This window comes from Martes martes, assembly GCF_963455335.1.
Source record: "Martes martes genome assembly, chromosome: 11".
Lineage (NCBI taxonomy): Eukaryota > Metazoa > Chordata > Mammalia > Carnivora > Mustelidae > Martes > Martes martes.
Window position 1 is genome coordinate 72,217,292 of NC_137899.1, and position 23,291 is coordinate 72,240,582.

Sequence of the window (23,291 nt, forward strand, 5' to 3'; positions counted from 1 at the left end):
TTATATCAAGTAAAACCATACAGAGATTAAATATAATTGAGGCATGCAAAGAACTGAGAAATTAATGTGGGTCAAAGTGATCAAAGGTGAAATTTGAGTGGATCTATGGATTGAGTTGGATAGCCTGTGGTGGAAGTATATGCCTATATATTGGGGGAGGTGTCTGTGTGTATTTATGTGGCATTTATAAGGAATGGAAAATGGAAAAGAATGAGAGAAGAATGTGGATAGATGAGAACACTGCTGTATCATAAAATGTCTTAAGAAATAGTTTTCAATTTGATCTTATGTACACAATAGAGAGATGTTGCAGGTTCTTAAATAGTGGGGTCAATTTCTAAACCACTTAAAATATTAGCCCCATTCTTTCTTCCTATTACTTTCAAACTTTCCTATTAATGAAATCTTTTTTTCTGGTGTCACTTATTCCCAACGCTGGAACCACCTTACCATTTCCTCTCAATTCCTTATGTGGCTTCCCTTTGGTCATTACATACATGTGTCCTGTTGTATCTTGGTTTCTGCTACTGATGAAGAAATGATTTAACTGTCTTCTGCCATATAGAAACATCTAAGGAGGAACTTCAGTCTGTAATTTCCTTTATATTTCCCCTCTGTACAGTATAATGAATACTCATTAATATCAATATAAGTATAGTTTTAGCTGGTTGAAACAGAATAGTTCTTAGTTGAATATTTATGAGGATGTTTTATCTTGTACATATGATTTAAGTCTGTTTTAAAATTACAACAAAGAGCAAATATTCTCCAGCAAAACTCAATACACTAGAAAATGTCTTTCTCTCTCATTTTTTCTTCTTGAAAATGACATTTTCTCATGCCTATGATGGAAATACAAAGCATTAGAGCTCTGGCACTGCAGAAAATGCTCAAGACCTTCCAGGCATAACAAATAATAGCACCACTGAGAAGAACACAGGTTCTTTCTGCATCAGGGAACTGAGTGGCATCATCTCTAAAAGCACCGATGCAATAATTGTCCAGAATTCCCAATGCACTGTGGGTATATGAGGGCCACGTAAACATGGGAACATTTGTTTCCTTGAATTATGTATTCCAGGATGCATGAATATTTCCCCACATTATCTACCAAATTCTTTATTAGTAGCTAAAAAGTTACTACCATGATAAAAAATATTATCTTTTCTAGTTCATGCTTTTAAAAGTCAACAAGCCACCAGATTCAAAATATATTTAAAAAGGGTGTTTTATGGTAACTAAATAGTTTTGTTGCTGCAAATCAGAAATTGTAAATTAAAAATGCACCATTAATTATAGCCATTTAAATCTAAGCATAGGGTGTGATTAAAAATAATAGGAAACACTTTTGTACTGGGTAGAATTTTAAAAACCGATGTCTTCACTCATGTGAAGCATAACAAAAACAACTGCAGAAAGAAAACCAGATTTGTGTTCATCTTACAAGTCTTTAAGACTAAAACCTCAGCCAAACCAGATTCAATAACAAGATTTATTAAGTACCCAGTACAACTCCTTGCACACAGTAGGTGTTTCTTAAATATCTATTCAAAGATGGATCATTCTATAATTACAACTGTGGTGGTACTAAAATATCTTCCTAAATTTTATCTCTCATATATTTGCTACAGGAACTTGAAATATATTTGGTGCCCTCTAAAAGAAATCCATGAATTATTTATAATTAAGACGAGAACATAAAAAGGAATAAAGGGCACAAATATCTATAATTTGATCATTTGAAATGGAAGCAGAGCATCAAGTCTGTCTGATTAAAATTAAAAGTGCTATTACGAACTTAGCACATGAATAAAGCAAGAGCCCTGTGAAAGAGTACTTTGATATGCTATAGATATTCTCTACTGCCGATGTCAACAAGCTCGGTTCAGGTTGGGTCTACAACTGCTTAGGTAAGATCCTAGTTCATTGAAGTATTGCATATAGGAAGTGGATCTCTGTGGGCCACAGTCATCCATGGGCCACGGTCATCCGTGGGGAAGCTGTGTTTGTTAGAAATAACCATGTCAAAAAAAAAAAAAAAAAAAAGAAAGAAGAAAAGAAAGAAATAACCATGTCATTAATGTCCTTAGGGCATCAGTGACCCAGATGGACAAACCATAGATTTTTCCAAGCTGGAGGAATTTTAGAGATCAACCCCTTCATTATACAGTTGAGGGAACTAAGAGGTCAAGTGCATTGACGGCAGCCTGTAGCTGGTCAGCAGCTTAGCTCCTGACACTCAGGCTGGCACCCTTTTTCATGCTACACAAGATAATTAAATAAAAACTGTGTTTACTGAGATCACAAACAGCACCAAACTGGAGTGGGGGGGATGACAGCAGCTGTCACTTTAGTAGATGAAATCACTTTGGTACAATTACTGGTAAAGTAAGAGGTCAAATAAAAAGACTGAAGCTCAGTTGGGATGAACATAGCAGGGGTTCAAGGGGCCAAGCAACAGTTTAAAAAAAAAAGCAACAGTGAAGGATGGCCAGGTGTGTAGACAACTGACACTGAGTCAATAGTTAGAGAAGTGTGAGGACCACGGGTATGTCTGAATACCAGGCAAACAGGATTTATGAGGTAGTCCTGCCATCGTAGAGTTATGAATGCAGAGGCTACGGAAGCCGCCGGAGGGATTTCCAGAGTAGGGAAATCAATGTCGGTAGTGGGAAAATGGCTGGGAATGGCAATCCTGAAAGGTGGATCTTTAAAGGGAGACTTGACTACTGGGCACACCAAGGGAGATTCCATGAAAGGCTTTTACCCAGCCTCTGTTAACCATCCACTTAAAATCTCCACGTCATGTAGACTGGGACAAAACCAGTTTAGGACTGAAGAATATGAGCCAGATCTAGGAGAAATTCTCCACTCAGCATGAGTTGTGTCACCCACTTTGAAAATGCGAGTGATGTAATTTGAGCCATGTCCTTCTAAAAAGTCATTTGAAAGATGAGATGGGTTCTCCTATTTCCGTGGTAACAAGATCCTCTGTGAAAGCAATCAGCTATTGTTCTTTGCTTCCTTTAGATTCTCCGTGGGAAAATGGGGGGAAGAGGAAGGTGAACCCAGGGGCTGAAGCTGCAGCTCTGTTTCTGCTGTCACTCCGGCCTTCATTAGTCAGTTTCTAACCTTCCCAGCGATTGTGTGAAAATCAACAGTAGCAGCAGCAGCAACAATAGCCAACATTTATTGAACGCTCACTTGGGCCTGAGTACTATGCTGATGCTTTACATCATCCATGTTTGCCTATTACTAACCTGTGTCAGTTACTTAACTTCTCTGGGCTTCAGTTTCTTCGTTTGTAAAGTATGGATAATAATGGCATCTACTCATTGTGATAACCAAATGAATTAATATATGAAAAGTGTTTAGAACAACCTTTGGCACATAATAAGTACTTAATAATATCATTATTTAATCTATTCTTAAAAAGATTTTATCTTTAAAGAATCTCTTTACCCAACATGGGACTTGAACTCACAACCCCGAGATCAAGAGTTGCTTGCTCCACCGACTGAGCCAGCCGGGCACTCTTACCCTATTTTATCTATTTTTATTATATTATCTCATTTAATCTTCAAGCAACTCTTTAAAAGTAATGATTGCCACTACTTACCACCCCCACCCCTGCCATGACAGATAAGCAAATTGAGAGTCAAAGAGTTTAATTAACTTGTTCAAAAGCATAAAGCTAGTAAAAGACAGAAGACAGACTCAAACTTTCAAGTCTTGTGCTTTTTAACCTCTCTACCACATTGGCCCTCCCCTTACAGGAACAAAAGCTCCAGCCACACAACATTAAACTTCTCTGATTGTGAATTCCTAGGTTGAACACATCATGAGCTTTAGAATCTCTTTGCCTTTTGCTCATTTTACTATTTCCTCTGTCTGAAACGGCTTTGCCAACTTTTTCAGGCAGAGGAAATTAAAATGATCCTTCCAGACTGAGTTTAGTTGCCACCTTTTCTGTCTCACCTTCCTTCTGCCATCTTCACAGAGTTAATTGCATTTCTGTGCTTTTTTAATGCTAATCTCTCACAGCACTTATCACATTGTCTCATAATTTGTTTGTTTCTCTGCTGCTAGATGGTGAACTATGTGAGAGCCAGTAAAATGTAAAATTTATTTAAGATGTCAGACTCTCTCCTAAGGCCTTCACAAGGACGCACTCACTGAATCCTCTCAATAACCCCAGGATGTTTGTGCCATCATCTCCTTTTTTTGGTGAAGCATAGAAAAGTTAAGTAACTTGCCCAAGATCATACATGCTGAATTGCATTATGTCTAAAGAAAAAGCTTACTAAAAATGACCCAAATTCCTTTTTTTTCCCTGGAGAAAATGAATTGTCTCAATTCAACATCCTCCCCACCCCCAATGGAGGAGAAACAAACACTTCCTTCATCTACTCAGATTTTTGCTTTCTTAAAGCTTTGAAAAGAAACAACTAATTAACTTTAAAACAGTTGAAGCTTGACTGTCAATTCAACTTTAAAGTTTTTTTACTATTATAATAACTTTTTCCAAGTATTATAGTAATTTTCTTCCTCATCCCATGATCTTGAATACCCACGTTAGTTAAACATTATTTTAAAACCCCATAAACCAAGATGTATATTACAATATCAATTTTAATATTTGTGTCAAAAATCTATTATTTTTCTAAACACACAGAGGGAGGAAAAAAAAAAAAAAAGAACTGCTTTCTGCCTCCAAGCCAAGCTTGAAAACCTGTCTCTTTCTGAGGATGATGTTGCCCAGTGGCACCAAAAGGAACTAGGGGCTGGTTGTGAATGTCAAGTGTGAGTAATTCTGAGCCCCACACCAAGTGTGGCTTTTTTGAGGCCCTTTTCTATAATCACTCAGAGATAAACACATTCTTTGCTCTCTTCCGGAGCTTTTATAGGATTCCAGCCCTTGTATTAACAGCCTGATCTGGTGGGAGGAAAACTGGCTTTAAAAAGCCTTTTAATCCAAAGGGTTTGAGCAACTAATGGACATCATCCCTTTGGCAAAAGGAGATGATATAAAAGCTCCTTTTCCATTTTAAAAACCAGGTTTTATTTATATAATCCTTTTATAAAGTTAAAGCCTCTTGGTCTTAATATATTTTTTGGGACCTGTTACATTGCAGTATAAGGCAGTTAGCCAAAAAAGAAAAAAAAAGAAAGAAAGAAAGAAAGAAAGAAAGAAAGAAAGAAATCGTCCCTCCATTGCTTGAGTTCTCTATAACTTTAACTTATTTGACTAATGGCAAAAAAAAAAATAAATAAAAAATAAAAAAAATCCAGTCATCTACAAATGATACCTTCATTTTCACCACTATTTAGACTATTTATGAGCTTGTGCCTCAAAAAGCAAACAATTCTATCATTTTAATATGGTGTAAAAAAGAGTTTCTGAGGGAATTGGGGAAATCACAGAACACTAGCATGCCCAGATTTGAGAACAACAGTTAAAAAAAAAAGTCAGCAATAAACAATTATCCTAGTAGACCCTGCAATCTCCATTCAAAACATTTAGAAGAGAATATTCACAAACATGAAAATGATGTATTTTTTACGTAGAAGAACAAACTGACAAGGTTTTGGAATTGTAAATAACCCATAATTCTGGCAACCATCTACCTCAATTAATGGGTTTAACCAGTATTTGAAACATTAATATTTATCGTCTTATTTTCTTTCTTTCCTTTTTAATATGGAATCAGTATAAACTGGTTTTTGTTTGCTTAGATAACAATGTGGAGGAAAATAAAGAATGGAACAAAATAAATTTATCTAATGGTGAACACAGAGAAGTGAAGTTTGGGTTCTGTTTACAAACTGTTCTATAGGAATCCCCATTGCAACATAACTCACTATTACATAGAGGATCTTTAACTGTATTTGCAATAGAAATATATTTTGGAGGCCAAACAAACCTTTCAGATTATGAGTTTACGGAGTTTTATGGTGTCTACCACAAGGAGCATTAAAAACTTTGCAGTGGCATGCTTTAACAGTAAAAGGTATGAACACTGTTTCACAGGTTATTCCCATCTTTGCTTGAGCACCATGGGAGGGCCCCAGGAGTTGGCGTCTCAGTTCCCTCTTTGATGACACTTTACCCATTTTCCTGCTACCTTGTAGAAACGTATGAGTATATAAGAAAAGACATCTCCAACTTTCTTGAAGAAACTGAAATATTGCTCACGTGGAAGTAGAAAGTCAGGACACGGAGGGGATAACTGTAACAGTCAGATTTTGCTGTTATTTTTTGTATAGCATTAACAACATGGGAACTTCTGTTCCCAAATGTAATGTGGTGATTCATCTAAATGAAGTGTGAGCAGAATGGGAGGCTCACTCTGAATCGAGGCAGTATGACATATAAAAGATCCTGAGGAGTACTGGGAAAAGATATAAGGTAAGGCACCGAAGGAAAAATGGAAAACAGTCCATTTATGGCCATTAATACCAAGTCCATCTTAGAAGTGTTTACTATCATAACATTTGTAACTTGTTGTTACTACGTATTTAATTGATTGAATTGTCATTCCCAATAGACTAAAAAATCTTCATGAGAGAATGTTCTGTCTTGTTTTCCACCGTGTTCTCAGCACCATGCCCAGGACCCAATACATATTTTTTGAATGGATAAATAAATTAATAAGCAATTCAGGTAGCAGTCACGGAGGTAGAGGTAAATGAAACATATCCACCTGTTAGCAATGGCAAGTCAGCTAACCTCTGAAAAATGCTGGTATATATATTTTTAATGTTGCTATTGAAATCCAACCAGCTAACACTTCAAGAAGGTGAATTCAGTCAATAGGCTGTCTTACAAATAATTTTTTTCTAATGACTATGGTTAATTTTAAGTTATTTAAAGGGGGCCTCTGTGGGAAACTAGGCAAATTACTCACCGTCTTTTACCTCAGTTATTATCTGCATAGGATTCCAAAGTCACAGACTGAATGCCTAGCTCCAGCCAGACATCTCATAAATAAATCCACTCTGTACCAAAGGAACCAGATGAGGCAGGATAGACACATCCATGCAAACATATCATCATTATTAAGGGAAACAATTTAAGGATTGTTCAGCTCAGATGTAATTAGTCCAGGGGGGACACATTATTACTGATAATGGATCTTTCTCACTGGGAAGTTGGACTCGCCAGTGGGAATATTTTCAGGGGTTGAAAATTAATAACATTTTCAAGTTGAATTAGTTACCCACTGTTTTTAAATATTGGATATTGGACTGGGTGCCAAAATAGATAATGTCATTTGGTCATTAAGACACGAAAGCAGACTTTTACATGATTGCTACCATTACTCATTGATTTATAAATGACATCGATTAACTAGGGATGCATCTCACCCAGTGTTTGCCCCTTCACCTGAAATGCCAAGTTAGTCAAAAGTAGGCTTAAACAAAATTTACGACAGTTCTGCCTTATTCACAGGTCACTTACCAAGCTGTTGGAATCTGTTATTCCAAATAGCTAGGCAGAGTCAGGCAATCTCACTTTGCTCTTGCTCTTGACTCCTTATTCCTCTACCTTTTATCTATGCCTCAGTTTTCTTGTCTGTGTTACGGAGACTAGTGTTGATAATAGCTGATCTGGCAGCAAGACAATTGCTGAATGTTCCACTGATTGCTGGTGATATCTGAAGCTCTAAGCCAAGTTCTCTGTAATCATTGTAATTATGCCTCTACTATAACTTCTTTTTGAGTTGGAAACCATGTTATCAGAATACCTTTTGATAACATTTTTTTATTGCATTTTGGAGAATGATTTTAGTACCAACAAGGGGCCTTTATTGCTAGATTCAACTCCTGTTGTACATTAAACTTTGTCTCAGATCCAGTCAACTTTGGTATAAAGTAAAATGAGGTTAAATACAGTGCTCACTAAATCATGGCTTGAGCTGTCCTTATATGAGCAAAACTGAATAGTTGCATATATCATTGAGATATTCCAGTGATTTATTTTTCCTTATTTATATTTATATTGATAGTCTCTTTACAGAAGTACTGTAGCAATAAAGAATTCTGTTCCATTAGATTCCTAATCTTATTTTTCAAGTACCAAACCAAACCAAACAAAACAAACAAATAAAAAACAAATGAAAACAATGGAAAACAAAAACAATAACTTTTCTGGTTTTGTCATAATGCTATTGTAGACCATTCTTCCTAGATGTTGTATATTTAGAATCCAAAATTTCTTCAGTGCTCCAAATTAAAATGTGATATTTATATTAAAATTCCAAACCAATTAACTAAGCAGGTATGTATCTCTAAACATTACTGGTTTGTAAAAATAGAGGGATAACTATGATAAGTTACCAAATAATGCTTTTGTAGATAATATTATTTGTCAGTTTATCTTCTTTAAGTTCCCTATCATTTGTGCATTTCCAGTTTCAAAATACAGTAGCTACAAAAAAATCAAAAAGCAAAACCATAATAAAGCTAGTCTTCCTAGTTTGTGCTTGCCTCCCAGGTCAAAAGAAATTGTTAATTGCCAAAAAGGTAAAATTTATTCCAAGAAAAGTAACAGGCTACACGGGTAAATTTTGGCAAATGCAACTTTATATTGAAATTCACACATCTGTATCTTAAAGAATGAGACTCACAGACTCTAATGTATTTCTAAAATACCAGAAATCATATGATAAGCTTTCACAAGGTAAAACTAAAATAATTTAAACGACCAATACACTGAATGTGCAGAAAGTATAAACAAGACTGTGCCGTCAGTAGAATAAATGCTTCTCAAATTGTGCAGGATGTCTTACTAAGGCTGTGGTCTCCCCTTGACAGCTGATTTAAAATATAAACATACATCAACTGCCTGCTTCTTAAAACACACTAGAATGGGTAGCACACCTCAGAAGAAAATCTCATTATCCCAGTGATGTGCACCTTAAATTTCAAACCATGTGAGGAAAAAGGAAAAAGAGTATTAAATGATCGTCCATGCACTTCCAGATGCATGACCATGACCAGTTACTAATTCGAATTCCCTTGACTATTTGCTCCAATGCTAAATAAGATGAAAGATACTAGATTACCCTTTAAGGCAACATGTGTTTATTCTGCATTATTAGAACTGCTGAGTTGTGACCATTTGGTACCATTAATGTTGCCTCCTAGACCAATATCTAGCATTTGTAAAATATAAATGAATTGGAAAAACTTTATACCAAATCAACAAAAACCACATAATACACTTCAATGCTAGCAATTTCACTAGTAGAAGGAAAGTGGTATTTAGAAATAGTAATGTATTAATACAAAAAAAAAAAGAATAAACTCTAATTGAAACCGATATACTGCTTTGGAATGCTCCCCCAAACTTACAAGGCGAATTTTTAAAAGTGTGATAATCCAATAATTCATGGCACGTCTTTAGTGGCTTACAGTACTTTAAGTCCCCAAATATTTTAGTTTTTGCAAAACAATAATAGTATGAAATGTTTTAAAGTCTTCAAACTTCTAAAATTAGTTTTTATCAACACATTTACCTCATGTCAACTTAATTTATTAAGATGTCCAATGCTAATTGTTTTTTTGATGTTTTTTCTTTTTTCATAAGTAGTGATATACACAGCATTTAGCACTGATACTTAGCACCTGCTACTTTCATTATCTAGTTTTCAACCACAGAAAGAAACTTAGGGCAGTGGTTCAGTCCTTTCTTAATTACAAACCTTCGCCGGCAGTCAGCAGGATCACTCTGAGATTTAAAATAGGATTACAGGTGAACTATTGCAAATACTGCAGAATGTTGCCCAAATCCTTATAACCGCTGATCCCATTCTTGATTTTCTTCTCAAGATATGGCTACAGGCCACGATTGCTTAGCAGAGAAGGTTAGTGTTTCACAAGGCTAAAGATTTCCAGATGCTCCTTCATATAACACAGTAAGGTTCCCTTGGTAACCTGGATTTTCTGCAGTAAAGGAGGGTTGTGCTGAAACAGCGCCTCAGCTCCCTGTTGGAGAAAATGCAGACAAAAGGATTGATTCCTGCTTGGGCAAAACTCATCCAGACAGCGGCTGTTAGAAATCCCCCTGGTACTACAGGCCCTCTTGCAAAAACTCTCCAATAACAGGCCACCAGGTATGGGCCCCACAAGGTTAGGAAGAGAAAAGTCATTATATAGAACATTCTGCTGATTCTTTTCTCCATTTTGAACTCATCTAGGACCAAGAGCCTTCTTCTGCCCGTGGTGTTTGCATTTTGCCGGATGCCCAGCAAGGTGGGTGGTGTGGGACCCCTTCCAAATCCTGCTAGCCAATTGGCGGCTGCCTGGCCACTGGCTCCAGGGCCATGAAAAGTCCAGTTCTGGCTTACTGCTGCTACAAACTGGACTGGCTTCATTTTCCTTCGGTCGTGGACAAAAAATATCAGCTTGAGGTAGACAAGCTGTGTGGCTAGGAGGATGAGAGCAAGGAGCAGCATAAATCCTAAGGAATCATTAGCCCTGAAGGAGCGGTGTTGGAAGGTACATTGATCTTCCTCCCTAATGAATGAGTAAGTACCCACATCTAAAACTGGGGGGAATGCCATGGCCACAGACAGAGTCCACACCATGCAGATCACAGCCAGACACGTCCAAAAGGTCAGCCTCTTTGTATAGAAGCGGTGATGGGCGATAGCTAAGTATCTGGTGACGCTGATGCAGAAGAGCATGAAAGCAGTATGGAAACAGGACAAAACCCCCAGAAAGGCAATCACTTTGCAAGTCAGAGTCCCATAAGTCCAGGTAGAGCCATTTTTGACAGAGTTGAATACGAATGGGAAACAAATTGCAGATCTGAGGATATCTGAACAGCAAAGATCCAACAGGAAGTAGTAAGGTGCTCTATGCAAGGTCTTATCTTTCACTAGCAAAATGGAGATCAGAAGGTTGCCCACCACGCTGACTCCTATTATGAAACCCAAGGAAGTCAGTTTCAGAAAGGCTGTTAGAGGAGAGAGATTTTGCAAAATGTTGTCAGCTGCATGGCTATAGTTCGCCATAGATGGATGGAGGATAAAGATACAGCCTCAGTCAAGTCTCATGATCTAGATATAAGAACAAGGAAAAGATAGATCCATACATTTTACTGAAAATGTAATCCACAAAGAGAACTGATGTGATCTGCAGTCATGCTTCCTCTTTTCTTCCATTTGATTTGCCATCAGAATATCTGGAAAAAAAATGAGCTATCAGTTCTTAAGTTAACAAGTAATGATGTCAGGCAGTGCTAACATAAAGCTGTTCATTTACGGGGAAGCAAATAAAGTTTTAATTTTATATAATAATATTTGCTTTAGTAAGTATTTTTGTTTGAGATTTCAGAAAATTGGCTTGTTTAGTTTTCTGATCTAGATGAATTGAAAATGTCCTTATATTGGAGAACATAAATTTGATCGGGTACTTTTAGGACAGAAGGAATAAAATGTTCCACAGTCATAAAATATGCCAGTCCAGGAATTAATCACTAATGTTACAATGGAATCTACAAGATTGCTGGTAGGTGACAGAGATGAGACTGCCTACATTATCTGAGTTCTGTTAGTATCTGTCAGTGTTTTACAGGCAGCTTTCCTGCTGATATGGATCCAAAGAGCCCTTGCAAAATATGTCTTTTAACTTAAGTGGCACTATTCATGCTGCATATTGCAAGAAGAGTATTTGTTGATTCATCTTAAAGCACAATTTCAACATTAGACTCCGAAATTAATAGGAAGTTATCCCGGATTAGATGTGATTTAATCTTTTGTCTTTCCCTCCCCACCCCACCCCCCATTTTTGGTAAATCTTTTCTCATTTAAACCCACATGATTATTAAAAACGGTTAATGTAAATATTGGCCAGGGAAACACACCCAGAGGAATAATGCACTTCCATTTGTAGACCTTGGCTGCCTGGATTCAAATGAATTTAACATGAACCTGTATTTCTTGGGCAATTAAGCCTTTCTATTTACACTGATAATCTTTGTCGCAAATCGCAAGTGACTTCATTTTAAAACAAAATGCACATTGTCTCCTGGGTGCCTGAGAGCCACACCAGGAAAATCGGCTTCCTCTGTTATTCCCACGAAGCATGTTTCCTTTGCCACTTCTCACTAGCCCGGAATATACTGATGGAAGCCCAGGCAAAACTGCGTTCGACGATTTTAATTTCCCCACCAGTACATCCCCGGGTAAATACCGATCACATCATGCAACATTACGAAACCTGAAATCCGCCACCCCTGGATTTATAATGTGGAGTGGAGGAGGGGGAGGGGGAGAGAGACATGCATTACATACGCGAAGATGGGGAGAGAGATTGCTTCTGTGCTGCAAGGGAACTGTTCCCGGTGATTCGCAGTCTGATATTCCTCAGTCTTGCAACGCTTTCCAGAAATGGAGCTCTCAATAAGCCCTACTGAAGATGCATTGTCTGAATGTACTTCCATTATGCAGTTTATTGTCAAAAAAACAAAAAACAAAAAACCTCAGGGAGGGCTCGGTGCCGGTGAACCTGCAGTTTCATCAACACTGTGCGCCCCCCTCCCCCCAAACTTAACCGAGAGTATATCCTCCTACCTGTTGGTGTTGGATATCCCGACAGACTATAGCTTCTTCTTTCTATAAATTGCTGATTTTTTTTTTGCCTTAGTGCCTTGACTGAGCATCCAGGCAAGGCTCGGCGGCGCCTGCGCGCTGGAGCCTCCTTGAGCTCCAGCCGCGTCCTCCCCTGTCGCAGCGGCACCGTCTCCCCCAGTAACGCAGGGGCCGCGGCGGCGGCGGCGGCGGCGGCAGCGGCGGCGGCGGCGGCAGCGGCGGCGGCGGCGACGAGGGCGGCGGCGAGGGCTGCTTCAGCCTCTGTGGAGCCAACAGGAGCCTCGACCCGTTTCCAGAGCTGGCAGGGTTTATTGACTCTGATGTCCTGTTGAACTGGCAAAATTAGGCTTTTGTCCCCTTCTGGCTGCTACTGAACTTTTCCCTCCCCACGTCTGAAGTGGGGGCTTGGAAAGGCTTTTTTCAGGACCTCAGGCCCATCCTCTTCCCTTAGGGCAGCGCCAGGAGAAGCCACCGTGTTGGGGGCGCTCGCCCCCTCTTCAGCTTCCCGGAACCCTAGTCTTCCCTGAACATTTCCTTCCTTTCTCTTTTAGGGTGGTCCAATGCATTGGAAGCTTCTTTTAGATTTCCTTTTTAATGATTTCCCCAGCTGACCTTTGCATTTGCAGGTTAGCCCGGGCGTGGGGGGAGAGGGAGGAAAAAGAAAGAAAGAAAAAGAAATTAAATAAATAAATAAATAAATATATACATATTTTTAAAAAGCGCCGTCAAAAAAAATCTGGTCAATGGGGAAGAAGGGAAAGCAGGTTAGGGCAGCCCTGTCTTTGTTAGTCATCTTCTATTCTCAAATGCACGCAAATATGTGTTAAGTAGGGAGAAGCTAAGTTCGGAGGACAACTGCAAAATGATTTACATCCATTTTACCTTAACGACTATGACTATAGAATCAGGCTTAGAAAAATTTTTAATGACTATTCCTCGCATTCCACCCCACCGAGCAACAACAGCCTTTCTCTTTCCTTCTTGCAAGTACGGCTGACCGATACATTGGTAATGTCAAAGCAGTTGTGTGTGTGAGTTTCCTTTCCCTCCCCCTCTGTTTTCACGGAAGAAAAATACTAGGAATATAACGAATTCATAAAACTTACACCCATCCAAAAGGTCCGATGATATCACAAGACACCACATAGCCTGACAACTGGGTGCTTAGGGATGCCTCTGGAATCATGCATTTCCTTATTTTACCGTTTCCGAAGAGTTTTGTTTGTGGGGGTGGTATAAGATTTTAAACAACTCCCCATTTCCAAAAAAACGAGCAGACATGCTTTCATTAACTCCCAGTGTAAAACGTCTGCTTCTCCTCCTGCATGCTTATTGCTTTATAATAATCTGTTAATGAAACAGAAAAAATAAAGATCTTCTCTACAGTAATAATTTGGTCTCCAGACAGCAGTAAAATACCTCATTGCTGGGTGGTGAGATTGTGACATTCGGGCGAACTCAAGCCAATCAGCATACAGATAATATGGGTTAATTTACATATTGTATTTCTATTGGACACACTGAGGTAAAGCTTTCTCTGTTTAAAGCTTAAAAATGAATACTTCACTGTCATGGTGTCACAGTCATTACACAAAGCCCTATGTTGGTAATAGTGAAATGATGTTCCGTATTCCTGATTTGTTTTGAGATATCCTAAACCCATTTAAAAGATAGATAATTATTTGTTAAAAAAAAAAACAACAAAACAAAACAAAACAAAAAAAAAAAAAACGAAGAAGAATACATACAAAGCACCTAACTTTTGCATTCCCTTAACCTAGAAAAATCAATCCTACAGCAATACTGGAAGTAACTTGAGGGCATTTCCATTCAAGTGAGACATTCCACTTTTTTGCAAAACAAATTCAGAAGATCTCAAAACTGTATGATGTTTTGCAAATTCCAAGTTCATTTTTGTGAAACTACAAATCAATTCAATTTGTTCTGTTTTACTTCCCAATTAGGGTCTCGATGTACTTTGCAAAGTTATTATTTCCTGAAATTTTACAGTTAGAAAATCTACAGAATAACAGATTTAAATAAGTTTACTTAAGATTCATGATTGGCCAGATCTTAGATTGTATGGATTAGGGAAAAGCTACTTAAAAGTAAATTAAAAGGGTGACTGCACTGCCAGGCTGTGAGGCAATAATTTACTCTGCCAAAAGGTATAGGGCCAAGATCCAAGGGTTTAACTCTCCTCATACTTTAAGATGCAGGTATTGATTCCTTAAAAATAAGAGGGGAATGTGTGTTTCTGCAATATTATTTCATATCTACTTCCTTGGGTATCAGAGTATTATTTTCCTTTGCAATTGAGTGCAGTTACATTCACTAGTTCTTCAGTTTTCCAGCTGTTAGATGAGAATGTCATTTTCTTGCCTCACAAGAGGGCTCAAGAAATTAATGAGACATTTTTCCTCCAGTTCATTAACTCTTCAGGAGAAAACATTGAAGTCTGCAACTTAAATGAACAGGAATTTTTAAAAAAATATATTTAATAGCTGACAAAAATTTCATACCATCCTTAAGTTAAAGTAAAGGTATTGCTTCAAATGGGTCAGATTATAACCTTATTTGATCTTAAGTAATTTCTTTTTGATTCCTTATATCACCAAACCTAGCAAAACTGATTGTAGGGTTGGACTAAAGGGACAAAGCAAACAACAGCAAAATACTGGACATCCTGGGTTTGAAGGAGTCTAAAGTTTTTCAAGTTCTTTGCATATTACATTAACTCTATTGATCAGTGGATTAGGAAGACCAGTGTAATTTGCTTAATTTGGTTCTTATAATACATATATACAACTTTATTTAAAGCAGCAATTATCTTCTTTTCAAAATTAATAAGACAGACACATCAGATTTTTGCCAAGTGATGCACATCTCATGATGGGTAAATGCAGTATTTTTGTTCTATGCATTGTTTATATAAAAATGTGTGTCAGGAAATAAATAATTCTTGGCAAATGCAGAGAAAGATAGGCTAGGATGAAAATGTTCTAAAAAAAGATTTTTTAATCATTCATTTAAAGTGCTGTCTCTTCTGCTTTAAGCTTTTCTCTAAAACTTTAAAAACACATATCTTTGATATTCTCAATTCTTAACAAAATCTAAAACTATGTATGGAAAAAGAGACTTTTTATAAATGTTCTGGAAGTTATTTTGATAAGAAAGTTCTCATCAGGGACTAACATGGAAACATTTTCTAAGAACTTATTTAAAAAATTCACTAACCTGGAACAAGTGGCCAACAGAAAGAGAGATTTTGCATTTATTTTTATTTTTTTAAAGGATTTTATTTATTTGAGAGAAAGAGTGTGCCTGTACAGAGAGGCGGTGTTGGGTGGGGTGGGGAAGGACAGAAGGAATGGGAGAAGCAACAGACTCCCTGCTGAGCAGGAAGCCTGATCCCAGGACCCAGAAATCATGGCCTGAGCCCAAGGCAGACGCTTAACTGACTGAGCTACCCAAGCTCCCCAATGCATTTATTTTTGATAATGGTTTTCACTCCTTAGTCTGTTGCAAAAAGTAACCTTTTTCACAGTGACATCTAAGTAACTGAGAGTTTCTAGGGCTCCACCTGCTTGAAGAACAACAAAGTGAAAGAATGCTCTAGACCCAAAACTGCCACTGGGTTTAAAAAATTGTGCCTTAGGAGCCGGGAATCACCATAATTGTGAACACCTCAAACAGTGAGAGTTCTTCAGAATTTTAATGAGTTCTAAAAAGATAAAGAATCTGGCATGTTCCTTTCCAAAATGCTAAAAGATTGATTTGTTAGATTTTTCTCTCTACTCTGTCACAAAGCCGGTTTCAAAGCGTTGATATAATTCATTTTTAATTTTAAGGCTAGCATCTCTAAGAACTTCTCTCTCAATTTAAGATCCAGGCTTTTAAAAATATAGTTATTTACCACCTCTAACCTTTATGTTGACAATTTCCTTCTCTCTGAAAACTTGTTCCTTTATTGAATTCATTTAACAAATATTTGTTGAGGTTCTACTCCGAAGGAGTCATCGTGCTAGATCTCGCGAGAAATGAAAAATGAAGAGATAGGACCCGTGTGCTGGCAGCGACAGCAATGTAGGGAGAGCGTAATTGGATAGAAGCAGAGGGGCTGGGATGACAAGAAACAAAGGGATGGATTTGATTGTTAAGAGGAAGTAGAAGCCACATTTTTTCTTTTTTAAATCAAGTGATTAAATAAGGGAAGCAAGGGAGATGGAAGAGTAAGAATTGACTCTAAGGTTTGGAACTTGAGTAACTGGGAGGTAGGAGACATCATTAACTGAGGCAGCAAAAGTAAAAAAAGAGAGGGTTGGTTCAGTAAATAAGATTCCGAGTTAATTTTAGACATATTGAATGTAAAATGCTGGTGGAACATTCCAGTGTTGATGTATATGCTGTTGGAAGTAAAGAGCCCAAATTCAGGAAGTACCCCTGGATGACAGTAGACCTCCGATAAGGGTTGGATGACACTGCCAAGGGAGAGATTGTTGAGAGAAGAGGAGGCTGAGGTTAAAAACAAAAACAAAAACAAAAACCCATTCCGCCCCCTCTGGGCAAACTGAAAAATGAAAGGAATGCCTGCCTTTAAAGAATAGGAAGGAAAATGGAAGAACCAGAAATAGAACAAACTGAAATGAAGGAGGACAACCAGAGTCACAGACTCTGAGGAAGGAGAGAATTTCAAGGAGGCAGTGGTCATTAAGTTTAAGTTGTATCCAGGAAATTTAAAAGGAAGAGGGATGAGAATGTATCATTGGATTTGGTGAAATTAGCAACCTTTGAGAGAACAGTTTCAGAAGAGCGAGTCAGACAGGGATTAATAAGTGAGGGGCACAGGTGTAAAGATTTATAAAGTCAGGCTAAGAAACAATTTTGCTATTAATGACAGCACTGTCTTGATGATGAAGGTTTTAATGGATTCCCTTGATGTTCTAAGAACAAAGTGGTAGTTATTTAAATCAGTATAGCATGCCTTCTTCTTCTAGAAGTCTTTACACCTCTTCTTCTTTTTCACATTATTTAAATGTGATCCTGTGAATGAAGACAGCAAATGCAAGTTTCCCTATTGTCTGGCAAAATTTTAGAGCTTTTATCAAAAGTCTTGGTCTATTAAAATGTTTGAAATTATTTCATTCCCTTTTACCTTTTATTTTTTTTTTAAATAGAGTCAATCTTAACCATGAAAAAAAGCAGTGACCCATGTGGGTGTGCATGTGTGTGTGTGGGGGTGGTGTGTGTGTGATTGTGTGTGTGTGTGTGTGTGTGTGTGTGTGTGTATGCATTGAGAAGAGGTGGGAAGGCAAAGTAACTGTTGGTAAAATAATTAAGGAATGGGAAGTTTAATATTCAGGTTAATGGAGAGTCATATATATTTTACATGGACTGTAAATTTTCACAGAATAAAAATGCAATATGATTTTTAAAACTCAGGACATAGAAGTCATTTTTTTCTTTGATTATTCAGAGGTTGCCTCAATCTGTAAGTGCATTAAGGCCATTATTATAAACACCAGGTCTGTGATAATATGAGCAGATTATGGTTATTTAAACTTGTGTAGTGTTTAGCTTTTTGACAAATGGGCATAATTAAAATATGGCTGAAAGTAAAGAATGTTAACCTAGACTCTAATTTAAGAGCTTCCCCAATTAACTGTCTAGTCCTGCATTCTGATTTTCTTGTTAGCCCATCTACTTTCATTTCTCCTAATTTTTTAAAACTTTGTAATTTTCTCTTCCCATATCTCGTACATGTGCTTACTACTTTAACTTGGTTGACACTTGGCAGAAATAAACTTGTGATATTTTCTGCCTGATTTTACATTAAAAAGGATTTAAGAGTTAGTCCAGGGGCAACATTAGTTCATTCATTCAGCAAACTCTAGTCTTAACTGGAATATGAACCTTATGGGAATACAAACATTGTCTTATTTTGCCCTGTTCTTCTCTGGTGCCCAGACAGAACCTGGCACACAGAGGATAGTATACCCATTTTTGTTGAATGTGAGCTTATGAACCTACTACATAAAGAGTGCTATGCTGGGCACTGTGAGAAGAATATATACAAGGAAATATATAGATAGATAGATATAGATATAGACATAGATATAGATAAACAGATATACAAGGAAGGATATACACCAGGAAAAGAAGTAAAAAACAATGACATAGGCTCCAACTGTACTCTGTTTTTCTTTTCTTTTTTTTTTAATTAATTTATTTATTTTAATAAACATATAATGTATTTTTTTATCCCCAGGGGTACAGGTATGTGAAATGCCAGGTTTACACATTTCACAACACTTATTATAGCACATACTCTCCCCAATGTCCATAACCCCACCACCCTCTCCCATCCCCCCTCCCCCCCCAGCATCCCTCAGTCTGTTTTTTGAGATTGAGTCTTTTATGGTTTGTCTCCCTCCCAATCCCATCTTCTCTCATTTTTTCTTTTCCAAACTCCCCCCAACCCCTCCACATTGCATCTCCACTTCCTCATATCAAAGAGATCATATGATAGTTGTCTTTCTCCGATTGACTTATTTTGCTAAGCATGATACCCTCTAGTTCCATCCACGTCCTCACAAATGGCAAGATTTCATTTCTTTTGATGGCTGCATAGTATTCCATTGTATATATATACCACTTCTTCTTTATCCATTCATCTGTTGATGGACATCTAGGTTCTTTCCATAGTTTGGCTATTGTGGACATTGCTGCTATAAACATTCGGGTGCATGCGCCCCTTTGGAGCACCACATTTGTATCTTTAGGATATATACCCAGTAGTGCAATTGCTGGGTCATAGGGTAGCTCTATTTTCAGTTTTTTGAGGAACCTCCACACTGTTTTCTAGAGCGGTTGCACCAGCTTGCATTCCCACCAACAGTGTAGGAGGGTTCCCCTCTCTCCGCATCCTCGCCAGCATCTGTCATTTCCTGACTTGTTAATTTTAGCCATTCTGACTGGTGTGAGGTGGTATCTCATTGTGGTTTTGGTTTGTATTTCCCTGATGCCGAGTGATGTGGAGCATTTTTTCATGTGTCTGTTGGCCATCTGGATGTCTTCTTTGCAGAAATGTCTGTTCATGTCCTCTGCCCATTTCTTGATTGGATTATTTGTTCTTTGGGTGTTGAGTTTGCTAACTCAGCAAACTTGTGTTTGCTCTTTATAGATTTTGGATACTAGCCCTTTATCTGATATGTCGTTTGCAAATATCTTCTCCCATTCTGTCAGTTGTCTTTTGGTTTTGTTAACTGTTTCCTTTGCTGTGCAAAAGCTTTTGATCTTGATGAAATCCCAATAGTTCATTTTTACCCTTGCTTCTGTTGCCTTTGGCGATGTTCCTAGGAAGAAGTTGCTGCGGTTGAGGTCAAAGAGGTTGCTGCCTGCGTTCTCCTCAAGGATTTTGATGGATTCCTTTCTCACATTGAGGTCCTTCATCCATTTTGAGTCTATTTTCGTGTGTGGTGTAAGGAAATAGTCCAATTTCATTTTTCTGCATGTGGATGTCCAATTTTCCCAGCACAATTTGTTGAAGAGGCTGTCTTTTTTCCATTGGACATTCCTTCCTGCTTTGTCGAAGATTAGTTGACCATAGAGTTGAGGGTCTATTTCTGGGCTCTCTATTCTGTTCCATTGATCTATGTGTCTGTTTTTGTGCCAGTACCATACTGTCTTGATGATGACAGCTTTGTAATAGAGCTTGAAGTCTGGAATTGTGATGCCACCGACTTTGGCTTTCTTTTTCAATATTCCTTTGGCTATTCGAGGTCTTTTCTGGTTCCATATGAATTTTAGGATTATTTGTTCTATTTCTTTAAAAAAAATGGATGGGATTTTGATAGGGATTGCATTAAATGTGTAGATTGCTTTAGGTAGAATAGACATTTTCACAATATTTGTTCTTCCAATCCATGAGCATGGAATATTTTTCCATTTCTTTGTGTCTTCCTCAATTTCTTTCATGAGGACTTCATAGTTTTCTGAGTATACATTCTTTGCCTCTTTGGTGAGATTTATTCCTAGGTATCTTATGGTTTTGGGTGCGATTGTAAATGGAACTGACTCCTCAATTTCTCTTTCTTCTGTCTTGTTGTTAGTGTAAAGAAATGCGACTGATTTCTGTGCATTGACTTTATATCATGACACTTTACTGAATTCCTGTACAAGTTCTAGCAGTTTTGGAGTGGAGGCTTTTGGGTTTTCCACATACAGTATCATATCATCTGCAAAGAGTGATAGTTTGACTTCTTCTTTGCCAATTTGGATGCCTTTAATTTCTTTTTGTTGTCTGATTGCTGAGGCTAGGACTTCTAGTACTATGTTGAACAGCAGTGGTGATAACAGACATCCTTGCCGTGTTCCTGACCTTAGCGGAAAAGCTTTCAGTTTTTCTCCATTGAGAATGATATTTGCGGTGGGTTTTTCATAGATGGCTTTGATAATATTGAGTTATGTGCCCTCTATCCCTACACTTTGAAGAGTTTTAATCAGGAAGGGATGCTGCACTTTGTCAAATGCTTTTTCAGCATCTATTGAGAGTATCATATGGTTCTTACTCTTTCTTTTATTAATGTATTGTATCACATTGATGGATTTGCGGATGTTGAACCAACCTTGCAGCCCTGGAATAAATCCCACTTGGTCGTGGTGAATAATCCTTTTAATGTACTGTTGGATCCTATTGGCCAGTATTTTGGTGAGAATTTTCGCATCTGTGTTCATCAAGGATATTGGTCTGTAATTCTCTTTTTGGATGGGATCTTTGTCTGGTTTTGGGATCAAGGTGATGCTGGCCTCATAAAACGAGTTTGGAAGTTTTCCTTCCATTTCTATTTTTTGGAACAGTTTCAGGAGAATAGGAATTAATTCTTCTTTAAATGTTTGGTAGAATTCCCCTGGGAAGCCGTCTGGTCCTGGACTTTTGTTTGTTTGGAGATTTTTGATGACTTTCAATCTCCTTACCGGTTATGGGTCTGTTCAGGTTATCTATTTCTTCCTGGTTCAGTTGTGGTAGTTTATATGTCTCTAGAAATGTATCCATTTCTTCCAGATTGTCAAATTTGTTGGCATAGAGTTGCTCATAGTATGTTCTTATAATTGTTTGTATTTCTTTGGTGCTGGTTGTGATCTCTCCTCTTTCACTCATGATTTTATTTATTTGTGTCCTTTCTCTTTTCTTTTTGATAAGTCTGGCCAAGGGTTTGTCAATCTTATTAATTCTTTCAGAGAACCAGCTCCTAGTTTTGTTGATTTGTTCTATTGTTTTTTTAGTTTCTATTTCATTGATTTCTGCTCTGATCTTTATGATTTCTCTTCTCCTGCTGGGTTTAGGCTTTCTTTGTTGTTCTTTCTCCAGCTCCTTTAGGTGTAGGGTTAGGTTGTGTATTTGAGACCTTTCTTGTTTCTTGAGAAAGGCTTGTACCACTATATATTTTCCTCTCAGGACTGCCTTTGTTGTGTCCCACCGATGTACTCTGTTTTTCTTAATCTAATAAGGTTGGATTATTTGCATTATAGGCAGAAAGTTTTCTTGGCCAAGGATTTACTCTGGATTTGGGGGAATTTTGTTTTCTTTATAGGTTTATTACATTAACATTTACATTTACCTTATTTGCCTTACTATTGAGTAATTTCAAGCCATTTTCTAGTAACATAATGTCTCTCATGCAGGTTGTAAGCCAAGAGAAGATATATTATACTTTGAGCCCCTAACCTAGTGTTCAAATATGTGACAGGAGAGGTGTTGAAGTAGAAACTGGCCATTTATCTGGAAAAAGACTTCACAAGGATGATACTACTGTTAGGCAAAAATCAGGATTATCTTTCTTGCCTTTTCTTTGTCTTCTTTTTAGAAAATAATTCTTTCCCTGTGTTACCAGGCTTAAGTATGAGCCAAATATAAAAGGTTCTTATATAAAATAGTGCTGTTTCATCTTACTAATTGAATATAATTAAAAAGATACGAGCCAAATCACTCTTTAAGTCCTCTTAGCTTGAACAAAGGCCAAAACTGATGATAGAGTTTGTAATCTCTGGAACAAGGGGGACATAAAACAATGCTTCCAACAACTTGAGACAGGGTGGTAGCTCATTTTCAGAAGGCAGTAATGACTAGGATTGGGTGTATACACTTTCACTGCATAGAAGAACTTGATCAGGACTGCCTTTCTCCTTTATCGGATCCAGAATTATGATGTTCTGTATTGGCAGTTGGTATGTGATTGATAGTGGTTGTTTTCTGACATGGCTATTGTTAAGGGATCATTAATCTTTTCCATGGGGCATAAGGCATGCTGTTGTATCCATGCATTATGACAAATGTGAATCTTATTTATAAAGATTCAAATACAGAATATCTTACATCTACAAACTCAACAATCTATACTTCTTGCTGTTACCCATCATCTCTTGGAATGTCACTGTGCTGCATAGAGATGGGCAGGTGAACAGGCTTAAGAGGTAGATGAGGAAGTGGCCCAATGTCAAGAGTTCCAGTATTTGAAATATTTTCTGGCTATGGGTTTCATATCACTTAATCCCAATTAAAATTGTAGAATAGAGGTATGATTCTAACATTTTCCGAACTAGTTGCTAGTTGTTTGGTGAAGCGGTTATCTGGGTAAGATGGAGGGATAAATACCAGCAATAAGCCTCCAGGTAAATAATTTGTCTTCCTGT

General features: G+C 37.6%; 1 protein-coding gene across 1 annotated transcript; it reads right to left on the minus strand.

Annotated features, from left to right (window-relative positions):
- Window positions 1–9,593: 9,593 nt before the first annotated feature.
- GPR85 (G protein-coupled receptor 85) lies at window positions 9,594–11,021 on the minus strand (the record flags this gene model as incomplete). Its single annotated transcript, XM_080818555.1, has 1 exon — window positions 9,594–11,021. One exon carries the CDS (start codon window positions 11,019–11,021, stop codon window positions 9,909–9,911), a length of 1,113 nt encoding a protein of 370 aa, XP_080674681.1. The 3' UTR covers window positions 9,594–9,908.
- Between the last annotated feature and the right edge of the window lie 12,270 nt (window positions 11,022–23,291).